At 45.7% G+C, this 20,433-nt stretch overlaps 1 protein-coding gene across 1 annotated transcript in view; it reads left to right on the top strand.

Moving 5' to 3' along the window:
* The first annotated feature begins 2,252 nt into the window (after positions 1-2,252).
* The window catches only part of CLIC6 (chloride intracellular channel 6), a 50,638-nt gene continuing 32,457 nt past the window's right edge, over positions 2,253-20,433 (top strand). Inside the window, exon 1 of the mRNA XM_032276949.1 lies at positions 2,253-4,050. Within this exon, the coding sequence (XP_032132840.1) occupies positions 2,659-4,050 (1,392 nt within the window). The 5' untranslated portion in view covers positions 2,253-2,658. The remainder of the gene's footprint in view (positions 4,051-20,433) is intronic.

The following is a 20,433-nucleotide window of genomic DNA, read 5'->3' as shown; positions in this document are numbered from 1 at the left end:
AAAGTTTGCAAAAATACATAACAAAAATTTAAAAGTGCTTATTAAGATTATCATTAAGTGAAAGATTCTACATTCTGCAGAGAGACTGATGTTATTTTGAGAGCCAATGTCAATGTAAGTAAATGACCCCAAACCCTATAAAATAATAAATCCAAATCTGTAAGATCGAATAGCCTTGTGTGATCCACAGGATCAGTTTCCAGGACAGAATAGACTTTATGAGCATTGCTTTTCCACAAGGACATTATCCAGGCCAGTTCTCAGCCACTCAGCCAACAACTTTGTTTCTGACTGTGCCAAGTCTGCAAGCAGTAGCTGATCATCTTTAGGCTCAATTCAAAAGGAGGTTTTTCTAAAAATTCAACCCCCTCTCCCCATAGCCAGCACGTTTCTATCAAATTTGATTGAGTTAAAGTTTATGGAATATTATTACTCACATAAGTCTTTAATTTGGTTCTTTGCAGAAGTCGAGCGTTGAAGACAGTTCGTTTGTTATTAAGTACAAAGTTATGCATCTAACTAATCTCACATTTTTCCAAGCAGTGTAAATAAACCTAGAGCCCTTCCGTGGTTCACAGGTCCACAATCCTTTTATAAACGTTCTGAAATCCCAAAAGACTCTGAATACTGAAAGCTTTTTTTGGGAACTCATCTAAAATCAGAACCAGAATGGCTTGGATTCAGTTGGAGGTGAACCTAAACCCCGGGGAGGAGGACAGACCTGAAACTACGTGTGATTTTACCATATCTCATCTGTCTTACTGCAGAAATATTAATGTGTTTGATCACAAAATGATGTGCTGTGTTATATAATATACAGTAAAATCAGACAATCATCTTTCTAACAATTCTGTTTTCTGAAATACATCTGGGCTCATGGGATTTGCATAAAGGATTGTAAACCTGCACCGTGTTTGCTGATTGGGGCTGAATGTGCTGGCTTCGTTTTTCTTTACGAGGTAAGGGTGATGGCTGCTATCTTGCCTTGGTGAATGCAGCAGGATTCCTTTTCTATACTTAGAGCTTCTACAGCTCAGGTGCATTTCTAGCTCACCTTTTTGAGTGTCATGCTTTGAGTAGATGCCACTTTGTGGTGATGAAGCTTCTGGCCTATACCTACCCAGACAGAGCACAGCTGTGGAGAAAGGTAGCATGAAGCTGGGTGTCTCTGGGTTCCTGTCTTGTCATCCACCAGTGATGAGCAATGGGAATTAGGAGACACATTCTGGTGATGTCCAAATGTGTGACCCCAAGCCACATCAAAGACACCCCCAGCTCTTTCAATGAAAAGAGAACCTTCTGTGGGCACAAGGAGCTCATGTATCTCAGGCCAGTATCAAAGCCATATAGAGCCTGACAAGTCAAGTCAGTCTTGAGCTGGGATCCCCATTCCACCACATTTACATAGCGCCACCTGGGGTAACCCAGTTTCTTGCTGACCCACTGGAAGTAGCTTGGCTTATAATAAGCTGACAACATAGTTTTCACCATAATAATTTCCTTTTTAAACAAGGTATTGGGTCTGTGATCCTGAGAGAGCCCTAATCCAGGGAATGCCATAGCATCTTGGCTTTTCTTTTCCCCACCTCCAGACCCCCAAGCTCTTCACTTTGAGGCAGAAGCACTGGCAGTGAGTTTAAAAATCTAGGAGAATCAGCAAGATACACAGACTCTTACACCCTTAAGAGACCCTGGGGATGAGGGTGTAACCTTTTCCAGCGCAGGACTCCCACGATTCTCCAGGCAGGTCAGGAGAAGGGCCCCTCATGGACACCAGTGTCCGGCTCTGCTCGGAGAAGCTCAACTGACTCCTTGTGCGCCTATATGAGGGGCTTCTGGAACCTCTCCGGAGGGCCCGGCAGACATGAGAAGGCGGCCATCGTGGCCTCCCCTGCTTCTTCTCTCCGGGATTTACATTCTTGCTCTTGGACACCAGGTATAACGTGGATATCTTCAGTTGGGTACCAGGGTAGCTTGATGCTTCACTCCTGCGGTAAGGTGGGGATGAGGTGTTTGGGTTTGTGTGTGTGTGTGTGTTTGGAGGGGGTGATTTAAATGACTCTGGAACTTGAAGCCATTCCAGGAAACACCCAAGGGGCTAGGAGAACCAGAATCTTTTTATCAAAATCCACAAAGGTCACGAGAGAAAGGCTGTCATCGGCCAAGCTCCTAGGCCACCCAAACACGGGGCGGGGGAGAGGAGGGGAAGATAAACCCCGCCCAAGCCTCAGGGGATGGAGTGGCACCAAGGACTTCTGGTCAACCCCAGGACGCCAGGCAGAGGCCGGACACTTCCAAAGGTGCAGGAGCAAAGCAGCCCTCTCCAGCCGCACGCTGCACCTCTGCGGCTCGGGGGTGAGATTAGGGTACGGGAGGGAAGCAGACAAGCAATAGGGGAGAAGCTCCAGCGGTGGAGCAAGAATCCAGAGAGGTTCAGCCGGGCAGAAGGGGCGCAGAGCCTTGGGACCAAGTGGATTCTTGCCCTGCGGGTCCGGTGCAAGGCCCCAGCACCCCGGCTAAATCTTTACGGCGGGAATCCCGAGCTGGGGTCCTTCGGAGGAGACACAGAGGGTTCCGCAACTCGCCCCTTGCCCAGCGCCACTGACCTCTGGGCAGCGACAAGGAAGGGGTCCCGATCAAGGACAAGGATCTGCGGTCATGGCCGAGGCAGCAGAGCCTGAGGCGGGTGCCCCGGGTCCCCAGGGGCCGCCAGAGAGCCCCGCGCCCCTGGCTGAGAGATCCGGAGAGCCGGGAGCCGCGGGCCTGGGGGCAGAGGAGCGGGAGGCGAGCGAGGGCGTAGAGGAGGCGACGAGGGGCGCAGAGGAGGTGACTAGGGGCGCCGCCGCGGTGAAGGAGGTGGGAGGCGGCGGGCCGGACAGAGTCCGGGAGGCCGAGGCGCACGGCACGAGAGGGGCGCAGGGAGAGGCGGAGGCGGAGGAGGGAGCCGTGGAGGGCGCCGAGGTGCCCCAGGAAGGGGAGGAGGCGAGCGGCGCGCTGGAGGTGGAGGGGGCGAGCCCGGGGCGCGACGCGCAGGGCGAGGACCCGGGGGAGGCTCAGGGGGCGCCCGGAGACTCTGCGGTCACCAAAAGGCAGGAGGAGGCGGAGCACCGGCCCGAGGCGTCGGAAGGCAATGCGCGCGGGGCGTCGGGGGACAGCGTAGACGCTGAGGGCCCTGCGGGGGACACAGGAGACGCGGAGCGCCCGGCGGGGAACAGCGTAGAAGCGGAGAGTCGGGCGGGGGACAGGGTAGACGCGGAGGGTCCGGCGGGGGACAGCGTAGAAGTGGGGGGTCCGGCGAGGGACAGCGTAGACTTGGAGGGCCCGGCGGGGGACAGCGTAGACTTGGAGGGCCCGGCGGGGGACAGCGTAGACGCGGAGGTTCGGGCGGGGGACAGCATAGACTTGGAGGGCCCGGCGGGGGACAGCGTAGACTTGGAGGGCCCGGCGGGGGACAGCGTAGACTTGGAGGGCCCGGCGGGGGACAGCGTAGACGCAGAGGGTCGGGCGGGGGACAGCGTAGGCGCGGAGAGCCCGGCGGCGGACAGCATGGACGCCGAGGGTCCAGCAGGAGGGGCACGCCAGGTCTGCAGTGAGCCGCAGGAGGGAGGGAACCGCAGCCTCCCGCCCCAGGCCGAGGCGATTGAGGTCGCAGAGGGCGAGAGCGCGGGGCACAGCCTGGGGGAGCTCGCTGCGGACGCGGCGGAGGAGGCGGAGGCCCCAGGGGAAAAGGGGTCCCAGGAAGCGGCCCCCGGGGACGCCAGGGCAGACGCTGGCGAGGACGGGGTCGGGGATGGGCCCCAGCTGGAGTTGGGGGAGGAAGAGGAGAGGCGAGAGCGGAGCCCGGAGGGGCCCAGCGAAGAGGCCTCAGCTGGGGGCGAGGAGGAATCCCCCGACTGCTGCCCAGATGGGGAGGCCTCCAGGGGAGCCGCGGAGTCCCAGGCCCAGCTCAGCAACCACATGGCGGAGCGCGTAAACGGCAGCCGGGAGGACGGCGAGGCGTCCGAGGAGCGCGCCCCGGGGCAGGAGCACGACATCACCCTCTTCGTCAAGGTAAAGATCGCTTCCCTCAGCTCTTAGGACGACCCCCTTGCGTTCTAGGTCTTGGTCTTCTCAGATCCCAGGGGGACGCGCGGGGAGGAGCCCTCCGTGGGTGTCCTGATTGTCGCCAGGCGCTTCCTTGCGCGGGAGGGAGGTGGGACAACAGGGATTTCCTGAAAAAGGGTTTCCAGAGCATTCGCGGGAGGACACAATGGCTTGAAAGCAGACTTTGGGGGTGAGGGCGATGAGAATGAAGGGTTGTGGATTCAGCACCCCACTGTCCTTTGTCCTGAAAATTCTAACTGGCCCTTCTAGTAAGGAGGCTATTAACGAATTAGAAAAAAAAAAAAAAAAAAGCTGGTGTTCAAAGAGATTTCCGACAAAGGAAGCTTTAATACCTGAAGCCAAAAAATGCAAACAGGTAAGTTCAATGTGGGAGATGCCTTCCAGACGCAATCTCAGAGGTCCAGAGCTGGTCAATGTCTTCAACTCCAAAAGGTATCCCATTTTGGTAGAATCAACAATTCATGTTTAGGGGGGAAAGTGGAACTTTATTGACATAATGTTTTTTGAACCTTTAACATTTAATTTGGAAGAATACATGATATTGGTGGCTTGAACATCATCTGCTTCTATGTCATGTTTTTAACCTCAATTTACCTGGGAAGAGAGCAAGGCTTCTGTGAAGGAATCTGTAGAGACACAGAAGGAAGTTTTGAATTTAAACAGGAATTATTTACAACAATGAAAAATAAAGGAGCAAAGTCCATCAGCAGTTCACACCAGGATCTTTGTTTAAAAAGCCTTTTCTGAGGGCCTTTGGCCAGACCCAGGAAAGCTGGAGATAATAAGGTCAAGAATGTGCATTTCATGTTGAATCATAATCCTTCAGAAATACTTTCGGGCTTACAGAAACCAGTTACCGTCTAAACCTCTCTGACTGAAATGCAAGCCCATTTTAATAAGTATAAGGAAATGCTTTCAAAGTGATTAACATCAGGATTTTAAGAATTGTTTGGGTGGCAAGGGACTTGGAAAAGAACAGGTGTGTGTTTCTTCCCTAGAGAGAAGGTGAAGGTGCTGTTTCTGGCCTTTTTCAAGTTGCTAGGACATAACGTCAGGACACTAGCCCCTGGGAGGCCACTGGGAAGAGCTGGAGCACAGTGCTGCTGTGTGGCCCCAAATCTGCTCCTCTCCATCACCTGGGTTTAAGAAGTTTCTCATTGCTCTGGTTGCAGGGATTCATGATTCCAGCACCCGGCCTCTTAGTACAGCTTTGATGTACAGTCACAGCTCCTGGCTAGTCTCCCTGTTTCATTTCTCTGTCCTCTCCCACCTTGTCTCTTTGTAATAGCCAGTGAGCTGGGGACAAGATCTGATCATTTCATTTCTTTGTGTAAAATTCCTTAGTTGTTTATTGCAGAATTTCAGGTACATCTCCCCTGCTTAGGCAGCCCACAAGGCCCTTTATGATGCTATTTCTGCCTCCTTTCTCTCTGGCCTTGGCTCGGCATTGCTGGGTGTCCCCACCCTTTGTTCCCCGTGGTCCCACTATGCCAGCTGAATTAAACTACTTACTGTTCCTTGAGGGAGCCACGTTCTTTCCTGCCTTGAAACTGTGCATTATGTACCCTCTGCCTGAATGGAGTTTCTCCTCCTTGCCCCTGTCTGCCCTCCTGCCTGGTTATCTGCTACATGCCCAAGAGTTGGCATGGACATCATCTCTTCCAGTTCCCACTGGGGTCGGATGTCCCTGTTGAGGCACTGCCCTCAGTCTGCTTTTCTCTTTCCTCAGCTGTGTGAGATGCATCATTCTATCTCCAGTGCAGAACACAGGTGTGGAATGTAGCAAAGTCTTGAATGGGTGGCTGGCTGTTGGCACGCGCTAGTGTGGTGGACTTTAGAGCCAGTGGGTCTGGGATCAAATGCTGGCTTTGCTAATTTCTTGCTGTGTGACCTTGGGCAAGTTACTTAACTTTCTGGTATCATTGTTGTCTCATTGATAAAATGGGGACAATGATAGTACCTAGCCCTTGAGGTTACCGTGGGAAATCAAGAATTAGATTACAGAAAGCACTTAGTAAAGTGCCTGGCTGGAAATAAGCATAGTACGCATGTCAGTTCTATTGTTACATCTGTGCTGCTCCCATAAACTTGCATTGATTTTGCACAGTTGCAGTTACCTTTTCATCCCTGCCATTATTTATGCTATTTATTTTTAGGGAAAGTCCCTCTAAGTACCTAATTGCCTCCAATTTCTAAGGATAAGAATGTTATGAAAAGTAAAAACGACTTGTTTTCTCAGATGCTGCTTGGGAGGAGTTTGTGTAGGTAGAGGCATGTGGCATAGCACCAGGAGTGGCATGGCATGGGCAGCTTATCCATAATGCTTTATTCAATGATTGGCTTGGTGCTCAGTTGTCAGCTCTTTTTTTCTTAAGGAAATAAATAGATCTCCAAACAATGAGTTGGTTAACTTTTTTTTAATTGAGAAAAGGGTCTTGCTCTGTCACTCAGGCTGGAGTGCAGTGGTGAGATCTGAGCTCACTGCAACCTCCACAGCTTGGGTTCAAGCAATTCTCTCCTGTCTTAGCCTCCTGAATCACTGGGACTACAGGTGTGCACCACCACACCTGGCTAATTTTTTTGTGTTTTTGGTAGAGATGGGGTTTCACCATGTTGGTCAGGCTGATCTTGAACTCCTGACCTCAGGTGTTCTGCCCGTCTTGGCCGCCCAAAGTGCTGGCATTTACAGGATTGAGCCACCTCGCCCAGCTGAGATTACGCTTGGCTGAGATTGCACCCGGCTGAGATTGCACCCGGCTGAGATTGCGCCTGGCTGAGATCATGCCCGGCTGAGACTGGTTAACTTTTGAGGGTCACTTATGATATGCCTCACAGGATTGATAAGGTGTTTCAGTTTCTTCTTATCCTATCATTCATGCTCTTTGAAAACAAAATGAAACAAAACAAAAAAAACCAGACACCAAATCAAAAAACAAGCAGAAAAAAAAAAAAAAAAGAAAAAGAAATACTTGATGTAAAATCCATTGATTAGTTCAAAATGAGTCTTTTCTAGTCTCCTTCTTTGGGCTCAATTTCATCTGGGTTTCATTCTACAAGTGGACACCTGACCTGGGTTTTGTGAACATGCCTAGGCACTCGTGGTAGGTTTTCTACGGCATACATAGAGTGTAGAATTCACAGCTGGGTTTAAAAGAGAGTACTGCAATATTCTTTCGAACATTCCCGTGGCCTTCATATGACAGCTGAGCAAACACATTTTAAAATTAGTTACCCTATATTCGATTTGTGAACTCCTAACTTTCACATTTCTTCCTACTTTTTTTTTGAGACAGGGTCTCACTATGTTGCCCAAGCTGGTCTCAAACTCCCAGGCTCAAGCAATCCTCTCACTTCAGCCTCCTAAGTAGCTGGGACCACAGGCACGCATCACTATACCCAGCAATTTTTTTTTTTTTTTTGAGACAGAGATTCGCTCTGTTGCCAGGTGCCAGGCTGGAGTGCAGTGGCGCGATCTCGGCTCACTGCAACCTCCGCCTCCCAGGTTCAAGCGATTCGCCTGCCTCAGTCTCCCAAGTAGCTGGGGCTACAGGTGCACATCACCATGGCCAGCTAATTTCTGTATTTTTAGTAGAGACGGGGTTTCACCATGTTGGCCAGGATGGTCTCGATCTCTTGACCCCGTGATCTGCCTGCCTCAGCCTCCCAAAGTGCTGGGATTACAGGCGTGAGCCATGGTGCCTGGCCCCTAGCAAGTTCAAAAAATTTCTTTTGGTAGAGACGTAGGTTTCACTGTGTTGCTCCAATGGGTCTCGAACTCCTGAGCTTAAGTGACGCCTCACCTTGGCCTCCCAAAGTGCTGGGATTATAGGCACAAGCCACCATGGCTGGCCTCTCTTCCTGTTTTGTTAAAAATAAATATATTTGTTACACATATACCAGAAAATAATGGCTTACTATGTAGTCCCATATAAGAATAATTGCCCCACGTCTGCTTCCAATTAGCCATGTAATATTATATTCTCCATCTTTATGAGAATTGCCATGTTATTAATTTGTCAGTTTGTTTTATTGTATAAGCATGCAAGGATATTCTTGAACAAAAGCCAGGAACATATAGAACCAGCCAAGAAAGACCTTAAATTAATTTGTGGTAAATTAGTTGCTGATTATGCTAATTTTTAGTTTTGTTTTCTCAAAGAAGTGTTAATTATTTGCCATCAAATTATAGGGTAACTCTGCAATGTATTTACTAAGAAAGGTTATTTTTCTTTCCTCGTAATAATAAAGGGTAACAACATAATCACATAATCACACAACAACATAATAACAACAGGCAAAACACTAGCAGCAAAGAGTTAAGTAAGGATTTCATTTACGTAAGGAGTTCAGCGGTAGTGGAGATTTAGTCGCCAAAAACGTCTTGTTTACAGCTTTGGTTTCCCTAATTCTGTCAGCTTTGAGTCAGGGTCTTTGGGTGGGACAGTCTGAGATACAGATTTCCTGGCAAATTTGACATGACTTAAAAAGCTTCAGTGTTGACCCGTGATTAGTCCTGGGCCACCTAGGATTTGGATGCCACCTATTTGTGCAGTTATTGCTGAGCTAAAAAAAACCTTGCATTTGTCTTCACATTTGGGTTTTCCAAAGAGGTGAAACTGACCTGATGAAATACAGTAAAATTCAAGAAAGACATGGTCTTTGAATAAACACTGTCACCCAGAAATGCACCCCTGCCTCTCCAAAAAAAAAAAAAAAAAAGCCTTCTAAGCATTGCCACACCACACAGCTGCGCCAGGACCAGCATCTGATGGGCTCCTGGTAGACCAGTAGACTGTGGCTCTCTGTGTACCTGTCACTGGGAGAGAGCATGTTGAGACTTGTTCTATGTGGCTTGGTCTCCAGGGAGCTTGAAAGGGAGATGTTATTTTCACAACTATGTGTGTACTATGTGCTCTAAAGGACAATGAGCCAAGATGCACTTCTGAGACTTTAATTCTCCTTAAAAACAATTTTTTGTAATTTGTTTTTTGATTATCTTAGAAAACCTGCTTACAAACTACATATATGAGATTAGTACTGGGTTACTTCGAGTGGAAATAGGTGGAGCATGATGTTTTGCGTAACCTCTTACATACAGACAGGTGTGGGTGTGCACATGCACACTGGGGGTGGGGACACCCCCTCCACCGTCAGTGAGAGCCCTGTCGTCATTGCCTCTCTATTCTCACCTCCTGCCACTGCAGTGGGCTCATGGCAGGCCCTCCATTGGTGCTTTTTGGTGCTGATAAGTAGTGAGTCGGGTGGGTGGCTGCTGAGTTCAAGATGACTCAGCTAGTGAAAAGCAAAACCTAGACACAGCCCAGTTCCCCACTGTCCCCACCCAGTGTCCCTTGTGAGAAAACCAGAGCCACCTTTTTCCGTGAAGACGTCTTGACCACAGAGTTACAGGATGCTGGGAGCTTTGGGAAGTTGCAGTTCTTTCCTGCCATGTGCACCCATCACAGCTCTTATCCCTGTCTGGGCTGACGGGCCATGTGCTTCATGAGAGCAATTGTGTCTCTTTACCTTCAGCATGGGTTTCCCCCCCTCACATGGGGTTTCCTTTGTGTCCTTGACTTCACACAGCCAGCCTTTGTCCAGCCCACTCAGCTATCCCATTTCCTTGAATGTCTAAAGACCCACAGAAAACCTTCAGAAATACTACTCTGGGTCCTTTAGGCATGTAAATATATTCTTTCCTTTCAGATACCTAGATAAAACCTAGAATTGGAAGGAGTGTATACAAGCCAACACTCTGATTCATGCTTGAGGCTCAGGGGGATCCTCCTACTAGGGGTCCATATGTTAATTTAATATATAAAGATATTTTACCTGCTGTGTGTTGGACTCTGTGCTAGAGTCTGGGGACAAACTGGTAAGCAGGACTGACAAGCTTCTTGCCCTCCCAGAGTTTACCATCTAGCACAGAAGACAGACATTGAACAATGTAATGCATCATGTTTACAACATCTCCACTGGGCTGGAGGCCTGCACTGCAAAGTCCATGTAGTTTTTCCCATCATTGTTCTCTCAGCCCTTAGCATGCTGTCTGACACATAGCAGACAGCCAGTTAATGCTGGTATGAAGGGAAGGGGGATGGAGGATGACCAGCAGCCTACAGGAGCATGCAGAAGGAGGACCTGCAGACACAGTGGTAGTCACTAAATAGTTGTTGATTTAATTATATTCGGGGAGACACAACCATTTTCCTTTCCAGTCCACAGAGTGTGGGGTCTTCTGATAATGCCTGGTATAGATTCTTCAAGATTCTCTAAAATAGGCAATCCTTGGTCTATCATTCTCTAATCTCCTGTCAATGTTCAGTAAAGGAAAAGCTTTTGTGAGAATTATAAAGGTAGATATTCAAATCTTCTAAACTTTTCCAGCATTAATTTTTTTTTCTACCTGAGTGTTGATGTAGAAATTGGGCCCTATATCTGGGCATAGTTGGGGGAGACATTTTATTCGCAATATAGACAGTTTCCAAAATACCACCCCCAAGCTCTTTGTCAGTTTATTCTCTTCCCGACAGGAAGACAGTATCCAAGTTCATCTTTGGCTAAAATCCATGCTTGTATTGAGAGCTCCACTTCCTCCTTCGAAAAGCAGCATTTTAATTTGGAGTTGTTGATGCTTAGCTATAAAATCTATTTCGTTTAATGCTGCTATGAAGATTTCCCAATCTTGAATTTAAGACAGTCTCTTATTGTTTTTTCCTGCTCTGGCATGGGGAAAATCTGCTCTGCCAAGCTTTCAAAACCTTGTCCTCAAGTTAGGTGGTAAATGGGCTAATGATTTGGTATATTTTAAGTGCTTGTTATAAATATTTTTACTGCAGCTGGTACTACAGCATGGTATTTAATGTTGAAGAGAACATCATTAAGAGTTTGTTCAGCTGCGATTAATGAACTATCCAGTTAACAGGTGCCTTTAATCAGAAGTTTATTTTTTTCATACAACAAGTAATCCAGAGACGGGCGGTTACAGCGACTTACCCATGGCATCAAGGACACAGACTAGTTCCTTGTGTTCTGTCTCCTGTATCATCAAAAGATGGCTGCCTTAGCCTTTAGCACCAAACCCTGACCAGCAATATCTCAAGTAGGAAGCTAGAGGGAAGGGTCAGGAGCTTTCTTCTTATTCCCATTCCTCTTTCATCAGGGAGGAGAAATGTTTCTGAGAACTCTTGCAATAGACTTTTCCTGAGTCTAATGGGTAGAACTAGGTCCTGTGCCCCAACCCTCTCCAGGCCTTTTACAAGCACAAGGGAATGAGATTGGCTTGTATATACCACGCGTTAGCAAACTGTGGCATGCAGGTCAGATCTAGCCTGCCACCTGTTTTTGTGCACCTACAATCTAAGAATTATTTACATTTTTATGTGATTGGAAAACATTAAAAGAAGAATAATTCGTGGCTCATGGAAAATACATGAAATTCAAATTTCAGGGCCCATTAACAAATTTTTTTTGGAAACCAGCCACTCTTGTTCTTTGATGTATCCTGTAAGATTCCTTTCACTCTCCAACAGCAGAGTTGAGTAGTTGCAACAGAGACTCTATGCACCACAAAGCCCAAAATATTTATTACAGGGCCCTTTAAGAAGAAGTTGACTGACTCCTTGCTTAGGCCTACCTTTATTCATCATCTGGGGCTAGATACGATGGCATTCATACAAAACTGGAGTTTAATTTAGAAGGAAAAAGGAGAACAGTTATAGAAGAAAGAACAAGTAGCTTCTTTCCCAGTAAGTAAGAAATATTTAAGACACTAAACACCTATATATTGTTAGAAATGTTTTTTTGCCTATTAAAACCATAACAATTTTGATTTATATAAAGTCAACATAACATGTAGGTCAAATATATTTATACAAAGTTTAGTATAACACATTTATGTAGTCCATGGGATTCTTTTGTAAAATTTACTTACCATTTTTTTTGGAAAAGAAAATACATTGGAATAGTAAAATTTAGAAATACAAGAAGATATAATGATAATTAAGTCTTCTTTCACCAATGAAGCCCAGACTCTCAATTTTTCTCCCTAGAGATGTCCACCAAATATCTCTCCAGAGATATTCTATGTGAATTCAAACATATCCTCACTCTATTATCTATTGCTGTGTAACAAATTGTCCCAAGACCTAGAACCTTAAAGCAACAAACATTTATTATTCATAGTTTTTCTGGGTCAGGAATTTGTGAGTTGCTTAGTTGGGGTTTGTGAGTTGTTTAGTCTGTTCAAATGCTGTTATAAAGAACTGCCCAAGACTGGGTAATTTATAAAGGAAAGAAGTTTAATTGACTCACAGTTCTGCATGGCTAGGGAGGCCTTGGGAAACTCACAATCATGGCAGAAAGGGAAGCAAACACATTCTTCTTCACATGGCGAAAGGAAGAAGTGCCAAGTGAAAGGGGAAGTCTCTTATAACACCATCAGATCTCAGCAAACTGACACAAGAACAGAAAATCAAACACTGAATATTCTCACTCATAGGTGGTGCTCAACAATAAGAACAGGTGGACACAGGGAGGGGAGCATCACACACTGGGGTCTGTTGGTGGGGCTAGGGGAAGGACAGTGAGGGATGGGAAGGTTGAGGAGGGATAGCATGGGGAGAAATGCCAGATATAGGTGACAGGGGAATGGAGGCAGCAAACCACATTGCCATGTATGTACCTATGCAATAATCCTGCATAATCTGCACATGTGCCCCAGAACCTAAAGTACAAAAAAAAAAAAAAAAAAAAAAAAAAGAAAAGAAAGAAAGAAAAAGAAAAGAAAAGAAAACCATCAGATCTGATGAGAACTCACTATCACAAGAACAGCATGGGGGAAACTTCTCCCATGATGTAATTATCTCCACCTGGTCCTGCCCTTGACACGTGGGGATTATTACAATTCAAGGTGAGATTTGGGTGGAGACACAGCCAAGCCATATCATTCCACCAAGGCCCCTCCCAATTCTCATGTGCTCACATTTTAAAACACAATCATGCCCCTCCAACAGTTCCCCCAAAGTCTTAACTTCCAGCATTAACCTAAAAGTCCAAGTCTAAAGTCTCATTTGAGACAAGGCAAGTCACTTCCACCTATGAGCTTGTAAATTCAAAAGCAAGTTAGTTACTTCCCAGATACAAAAGGGGTACAGGCATTGGGTAAATACGTCCATTCCAAATGGGAGAAATTAGCCAAAACAAAGGGACTACAGGTCCCGTGTAAGTCTGAAACCCAATAGGGCAGTCATTAACCTTCAAGTTCCAAAATGATGTCCATTGATTCCATGCCTCAACCCAGGTCTTGCTGATGCAAGAGGTGGGCACCCATGGCCTTGGGCAGCTCCGCCCCCGTGGCATCACAGGGTACAGCGCCCCTCTTGGTTGCTTTCACAGACTGCTGTTGAGTGTCTGTGGCTTTTACAGGTGCACAATGCAAGCTGTTGGTAGATCCACCATTCTGGGGGCTGGAGGATGGTGGCCCTATCCTCACAGCCCTACTAGGCAGTGTCCCAGTGGGGACTCTGTATGGGGGCTCTGATCCTACATTTCCCTTCCACACTGCCCTAGCAGAGGTTCTCCATGTGGGTTCTGCCCCTGCAGCAAACTTCTTCCTGCACATCTTGGCATTTCCATACATCCTCTGAAATCTAGGTAGAGGTTCCTAAACCACACTTCTTGACAGCTGTGCACCAGCGGGCTCAATACCTCTTGGAAGCTGCCAAGCTTGGGGCTTGCACCTTTTGAAGCAATGGCCTGAGTTGCACTTTGGCCCCTTTTAGCCATGGCTGGAGCAGCTGGGAGGCAGGGCACTAATTCCCTAGGCTGGACACAGCAGGGGACCTGTGGCCCATGAAACAATTTTTCCTTCATAGGCTTCCAGGCCTGTGGTGGGAGAGGTTGCCATGAAGGTCGTTTACATGCTCTGGAGATATTTTCTTCATTATCTTGGTGATTAGCATTTGGCTCTTTGTCACTGACACAAATTTCTGCAGGAACCTTGAATTTTTCCTCAGAAAATAGGTTTTTCTTTTCTATCACATCATCAGACCGCAAATTTTCCAAGCTTTTATGCTCTTCTCCCTCTTGAATGCGTTGCCGCCTAGAAATTTCTTCTACCAGATATCCTAAATTATCTCTCTCAAATTCAAAGTTCCACAAATCTCTAGGGCAGGACAAAATGCTGCCAGTCTCTTTGCTAAAGCAAAGCAAGAGTCACCTTTATTTCAGTTCACAATAGGTTCCTCATCCCCATTGGAAACCAGCTCAGCCTGGACTTCATTGTCCATGTCACTACCAGCATTTTAGTCAAAGCCATTCAACAAGTCTGTAGGAAGTTCCAAATTTTCCCACAGCTTCCTGTCTTCTGAGCCCTCCAAACTGTTCCAATCTCTGTCTGTTTTCCATTTCCAAAGTAATTTTCACATTTTTGGGTATCCTTATAGCAGCAATCCCACTCTCTGAAGTACCAATTTACTATATTAGTCCATTCTCATGCTGCAATGAAGAACTGCCTATGACTGGGAAATTTATGAAGGAAAGAAATTTAACTGACTCACAGTTCTACATTGCTGGGGAGGCCAGGAAACTTACAATCATGGCAGAAGGGGAAGCAAACATGTCCTTCTTTACATGGTGGCAGGAAGGAGAAGTGTCAAGTGAAGGGGGAAGCCCCTTATAAAACTATCAGATCTCATGAGAACTCACTCACTATCAAAGAACAGCATAGAGGAAACTGCCTCCATGATTCAATTATCTCTATTTGGTCCTGCCCTTGACACATGGGATCATTAAAATTCAAGGTGAGATTTAGATGGGAACACAGAGCCAAACCATATCACTTGGCTATTTCTGGGTCATGTGGTTGCAGTGAGGATGTCAGTCAGAGCTGTGATCTCATCTGAAGGATTAATTGGGGCTAAGGCTGTGGTTTCATCAGAAGGATTGATTGAGACTAGGGCCATGGTCTCATCTGAAGGATTTATTGGGGCTGGAGAATTCACTTCCAAGATGGATGACTCACAAGTCTTTTGGCAGGAAGTATAGTTAGTTGGTTTTTGGTTTTTTTTTTTTTTTTTTCCGTTTGGGCCTCTTTATAGGGCTTCTTTAGTGTCCTCACAACATGGCATCTGGCTTTTCTCAGAGCAGGGATCTAAGAGAGACTAAGGAAGAAGGAAGCCATAATGCTTTTTATGACTTTATCTCAGAAGTCACATGCTGTCACTTCTGCCTTCTTCATTAGAAGTATGATCACTAAGTCCAGTCCTCAAGGAAAGTGGAGTTAGGCCCACCATTTAAAAGAAAAGGCAAATAGTTTGTGGACAAATTTTTAAAACACCATATCCACTTTTTTTTTTTCCACAAAAAATGGTACACTGGAAATACATTGGTTTACATCTTGCTTTCTTCCCTTAACAATATATCTTAGAAATGGTTCCTAATCAGTGCCTCTGGCCCTGTCACATTTTTGTGAAAAATGTCATGGTATTCTGGTGATGGGTATACTCTATAATCATTTCCCCACAGGTAGTTGTTTAGGTAGCTTCCTCTTTTTAATATGTTAAATAGTGTAGTGAATATCCCTCTGCAGATGTATAATAATATATGGGAGCTAAAGTCTTAGAAATGGCATTGCTAGGGAAAAGGGTGTGCATATTTAAGATTTTGATAACCATTACCAAGTTTCCTCTTCAAAGAGGTGATACCACGTAGTGCCCCTTTGACACTATATCAGTGTCATGCTTATTTCCCCAAACTTTTCTGCTTAGGTATTAACAAATATTTTGAATCTGAGAGGTGAAAACGATGTCCATTGTCATGCAATTTGCATTTCTTTTATTACGTGTGAGGTTGAATATACTTTTATATATTTAAAAAGTGTATAAGTATGCTTTTATATATTGGTATCTGTTTTTCTGTGAGCTGGCTGCTTATGCTGTTTGCATTTTTCAAATGGACTTTTGACCTATTCTTTCTGATTTTTATGTTAAAGAAGCTAGACTTTTGTCTGACATATATGTTCCATATATTTTTATAGGCGTGTGCTGACTGCACTGGATAATTTATCCTTTAGTCTTAGTAATTTCTTGTAATTGATGTATGAGAAAGCAAAGTGTGGATGATGATGGCACTCTTAGCATCTCCAACTTTATTTATTGGCATCTTTAAATACTGCTTTACTTTATACTCTGTAACTTTTAAATTCTGAAGAATCAGGTATTTCCAGTCCTACCCCTTTTTCTCTATGTTCAATTAACAGGTACATTTTATTAAGCATATGCCCTTTTAGAATGAAACTCCATGTTACATGGTAAGAATTTCTTTTCAAAACAAATTTTAAACTGGATAGATAGCAGGATCATTGCATGCCTATATCACCCTGTCTTCCAATGTAAGATATATCACTTTGATCTTTGTATACCATCTACTGAAATTTGATTCCCACAAATCAAACATTGTAAAAATATCACCTGTGATGCAGCAATATAAAAGTATTGTCTCTGAGGTTGTGTCTCTTAGCCAGATGTTCTATTTGTGCTCTGGTCTGTCAAAAGGAATTGACCAAAATTTATAGAGAACGAGGATAAACCCTATCTGCAGAGATCCAGAGAACTGTGGAGGACAATGAAGCCTACCTATAGCCTATGTTTAAGGAGTGCGAGGGTGATATGGTTTGGCTCTGTATCACCACCCAAATCTCATCTTAAATTGTAATCTCCACATGTTGAGGGACAGATGTGGTGGGAAGTGATTGGATCATGGGAGGAGTTTCCTCCATGCTGTTCTCATGATAGTGAGTGAGTTCTCATGAGTTCTGATGCTTTAAAAGTGTGACGATCTCCTTCACCCCCCACCCTGCTGCCATGTAAGATGTGCCTTGCTTCCTCTTCACCTTCCACCTTGATTATAAGTTTCCTGAGGCCTCCCCAGCCATGTGGAACTGTGAGTCAATTGAACCTCTTTTCTTTATAAATTACTCAGTCTCTGGTCGTTCTTTATAGCAATGTGAAAACGGACTAACACAGAGGGAGAACTGAAATACTAAAATATCAAAAGTTGTTTAAAAAATAATTTTGAAGCTTGTGAGGGGGGTAGCTCTATTGGAAAACACAGACTCTGTTGACATATTCCAGATTTTTACTAGGTTTGTGGATTCTACCTCTCAACTCACTGTTTCTTTCCTTTGAATAATATATGGTTGTTCACGTAAAAGCTGAATATATTGTAGGAAAAGTAAAAGCTGCTTTTTTCTCCTTTTCACTACTAAGTGCTGTTTTGCACCCAAATGTATATTTAAAACAAATATTTATTGATTACCTGCCAAGTAGCAGACATTGTGCTTGGGTCTAGGGGTGTAACTGTGATTAGAACAAACACAGCCCCTGCTTTTCTGGAGAACTTCAGCCTAGACAGTGATCCAAAAATAAACAAGTACTATGCAACATGAGGACGGGGGCCACAGGAGATTGCTAGGCCAGGTGGGAAGAGCAGGCTCACAGGCTGGGCAGTGATAACCCTCTAGGGGAGAGTTAGATTCTAGATCTCTCACCACGAGGTCTGGCCACTTGCCACATGCCCCTCTATTTGGAAGATGAATCAATTTATCCACCTATCTGCACAACAGGTGGACGTATCAATGACAGCCATGTAGAAGTGGCTACTCTATCAGGTGGAAAGACTTGAGTGGTCAGTTTTTAGTTATACATCTTGTAGGATGTAATTTTATATTACTATTTCACAACTTCTTTTCACCTAAACCAGTGATGTCTCACCAGCCAGGCTGTGTTTACAGACATCGACTTTGAACGCAGTAACTCAACAACTATTAAAGTACTATGGCACGTGAAAGGTTGTTTTCTTTCTTCTGTTTCCATGGTAGGAGACTACCATATTATAGCACACAGCAAGGAAGACCTGGAAATGTGACCTATGTCATTACGTGTCCCCTTTCTGCAGTTATTTCTTTATCTCTAAGGAGCAGCACCTATTTTTACAAAGGAGAGGCAACACGGTGCTGATGAAGCAGCAGGACACCCTTTTGGTTTCAAGATGCGAGAGTTCAAAGCTGTCCTGGAGAAGCCAGACAGTCAGGACCTCTTCCACAAACCTAGAGTTTGCCTTCCAGCCAGGGAGACTCTCCACTGGAGAGGATGGCTGGCTGCTGAGGCAGAAGAAAGCCTGGACCCATGGTGCTCGAGGCTTTATGCTTGTATTTTCCTATCTTTGGTGGGGGTGGGGGGTGTAGGATGCTTCAGTCCAGTTGGAAGAAGCTCATATGCACCTCCAGCAGTCCTCCGACTGGTGACCCTGGTCCTTCTCTGGCCACCTGCAGGGTGTGAGGATGACATATCACAGCAGGGAGGTCACTGTTTTATTTCCTGTCTGGAAAACACATTGATGTTCTGATAGGGTCCTTAGGGTGAAGGCCGTATGGCCTGTCCAAGACGCTGGACATGTCACAGCCATCATCTGCTTTGAAGCCTAGGCAGACTAAAGGCGTTATTGATCTGGAGATCCAGTGATACCCTTTCTCCCTAAATGAGAAAAATCAACACTGTTTTGGTACCTGTGGTGTCAGAGCCTTGGAGGTGGTTCAAAGAAACTCGGAAAGACTTAATTTTCCCCCTCAGCTTTGTTCTCTTTGTTTTAACTCTGAGTTGGATGCCTTCAACTCTCTTCCTATAAATGATCAGATTGGATGAAGTTTTAGGTTGCACTCAGTGGCTTCTTTGTATCATGTAATTCTCCAAACACAGAATCCAATGTTTAAAGAAACTCAGAGGCATCAGGCGCGGTGGCTCATGCCTGTAACCCCAGAACTTTGGGAAGTCGAGGTGGGCGGATCACCTAAGGTCAGGAGTTCGAGACCAGCCTGACCAACATGGAGAAACTGTGTCTGTACTAAAAATACAAAATTAGCCGAATGTGGTGGCGCATGCCTGTAATCCCAGCTACTCCGGAGACCGAGGCAGGAGAAGTGCTTGAACCCAGGAGATGGAGGTTGCAGTGAGCCGAGATTGCGCCACTGCACTCCAGCTGTCAACAAAAGTGAAACCCCGTCTCAAAAAACAAAACAAAACTCAGAAGCATTAACACATCAGACATGGCGGGGGACTTTTTTTGTTAGCTGTCCTTTTGACCAATATATTATGTTTCTTTGAATCATAAATAACAGTAATAAAGCAAGAATGTTCTGTCACTCTCCAGGTATTGAGGCTCTTGCTAAGGGAAGTCCTGCACATATGTAGCTTCACCCATGGCTGAGTATAAAACAACAGCTCCATCGCTTTTAGACACTACCAAGGTTTTCTTAACCCATTTATTATGCCTCATGATTCAAATGCTAAGCTTGTGGGAGCTATTAATATCCTGCTGCTCAAGGTCACTGCCAAGGTCTGCTTTTTCACACAAAAAATTTGCAACCTCAGGCATAAATGGGTTAAGCCAGTTCAAGTTAGTAAATAACTAAAATGCTCAAAGCATTTATTAGTATGATTAAGAACATATGATTTGGCCGGGTGCGGTGGCTCACACCTGTAATCCCAGGATTTTGGGAGGCTGAGGTGGGTGGATCACAACGTCAGGAGTTCAAGACCAGCCTGGCTAACATGGTGAAACCCCGTCTCTACCAAAATTACAAAAATTAGCCGGGCCTCCTGGTGTGCACCTGTAGTCTCAGCTATTTGGGAGGCTGAGGCAGGAGAATCGCTTGGACCTGGGAGGTGGAGGTTGTTGTGAGCTGAGATCGCACCACTGCACTCCAGCCTGGGTGACAGTGAGACTCTGTTTCAAAACAAACAAACAACAACAACAAAAATATGCTTTGAGCATTTTGGCACAGCCTGGAATCATATAGTGTGGTGGATTAAAGATGGCTGCCGGTTCTTTGATACTCCTATTGAGAAGTGAGGTCTGATTCTCCTCCCTCTGAATCTGGCCTGACCATGGCGACTGCTTGGTAACCAGTAGAATATAGTGGACATGATGCTGGGTGATTTTTGTCATACAAGGTTGTGTGGCTTCTGTCTTTTTCACTGACTATCCTGAGGTCACCATGCTAGAGGAGCTCCCTGTAGGTGCTCCATTTGAGCCCAGCCTTCCAGTCATCTCTGCAAGATGCTGGGCATGTGTCTGAAGCTATCTTGGGCCCTCAGACCAGCCCATCTGCCAGCTGAACACTACCGAGTAACCTTCGTCACACACAGAGCAGAAGGATCGCCAAGGCAAACCTCACTCAAATCCTTCACTCACAGAATCATGTGGTGCAACAAACCAGATACTCTAGGCTGATAAGTTTGAGGTAATTTGTTACACGGCAATTGGTGACTA

This window comes from Sapajus apella, unplaced genomic scaffold (assembly GCF_009761245.1).
Source record: "Sapajus apella isolate SASKATOON/1434 unplaced genomic scaffold, GSC_monkey_1.0 scaffold8, whole genome shotgun sequence".
In the NCBI taxonomy this organism is placed as follows: domain Eukaryota; kingdom Metazoa; phylum Chordata; class Mammalia; order Primates; family Cebidae; genus Sapajus; species Sapajus apella.
This window is presented reverse-complemented; position numbering and strand designations above follow the sequence as displayed.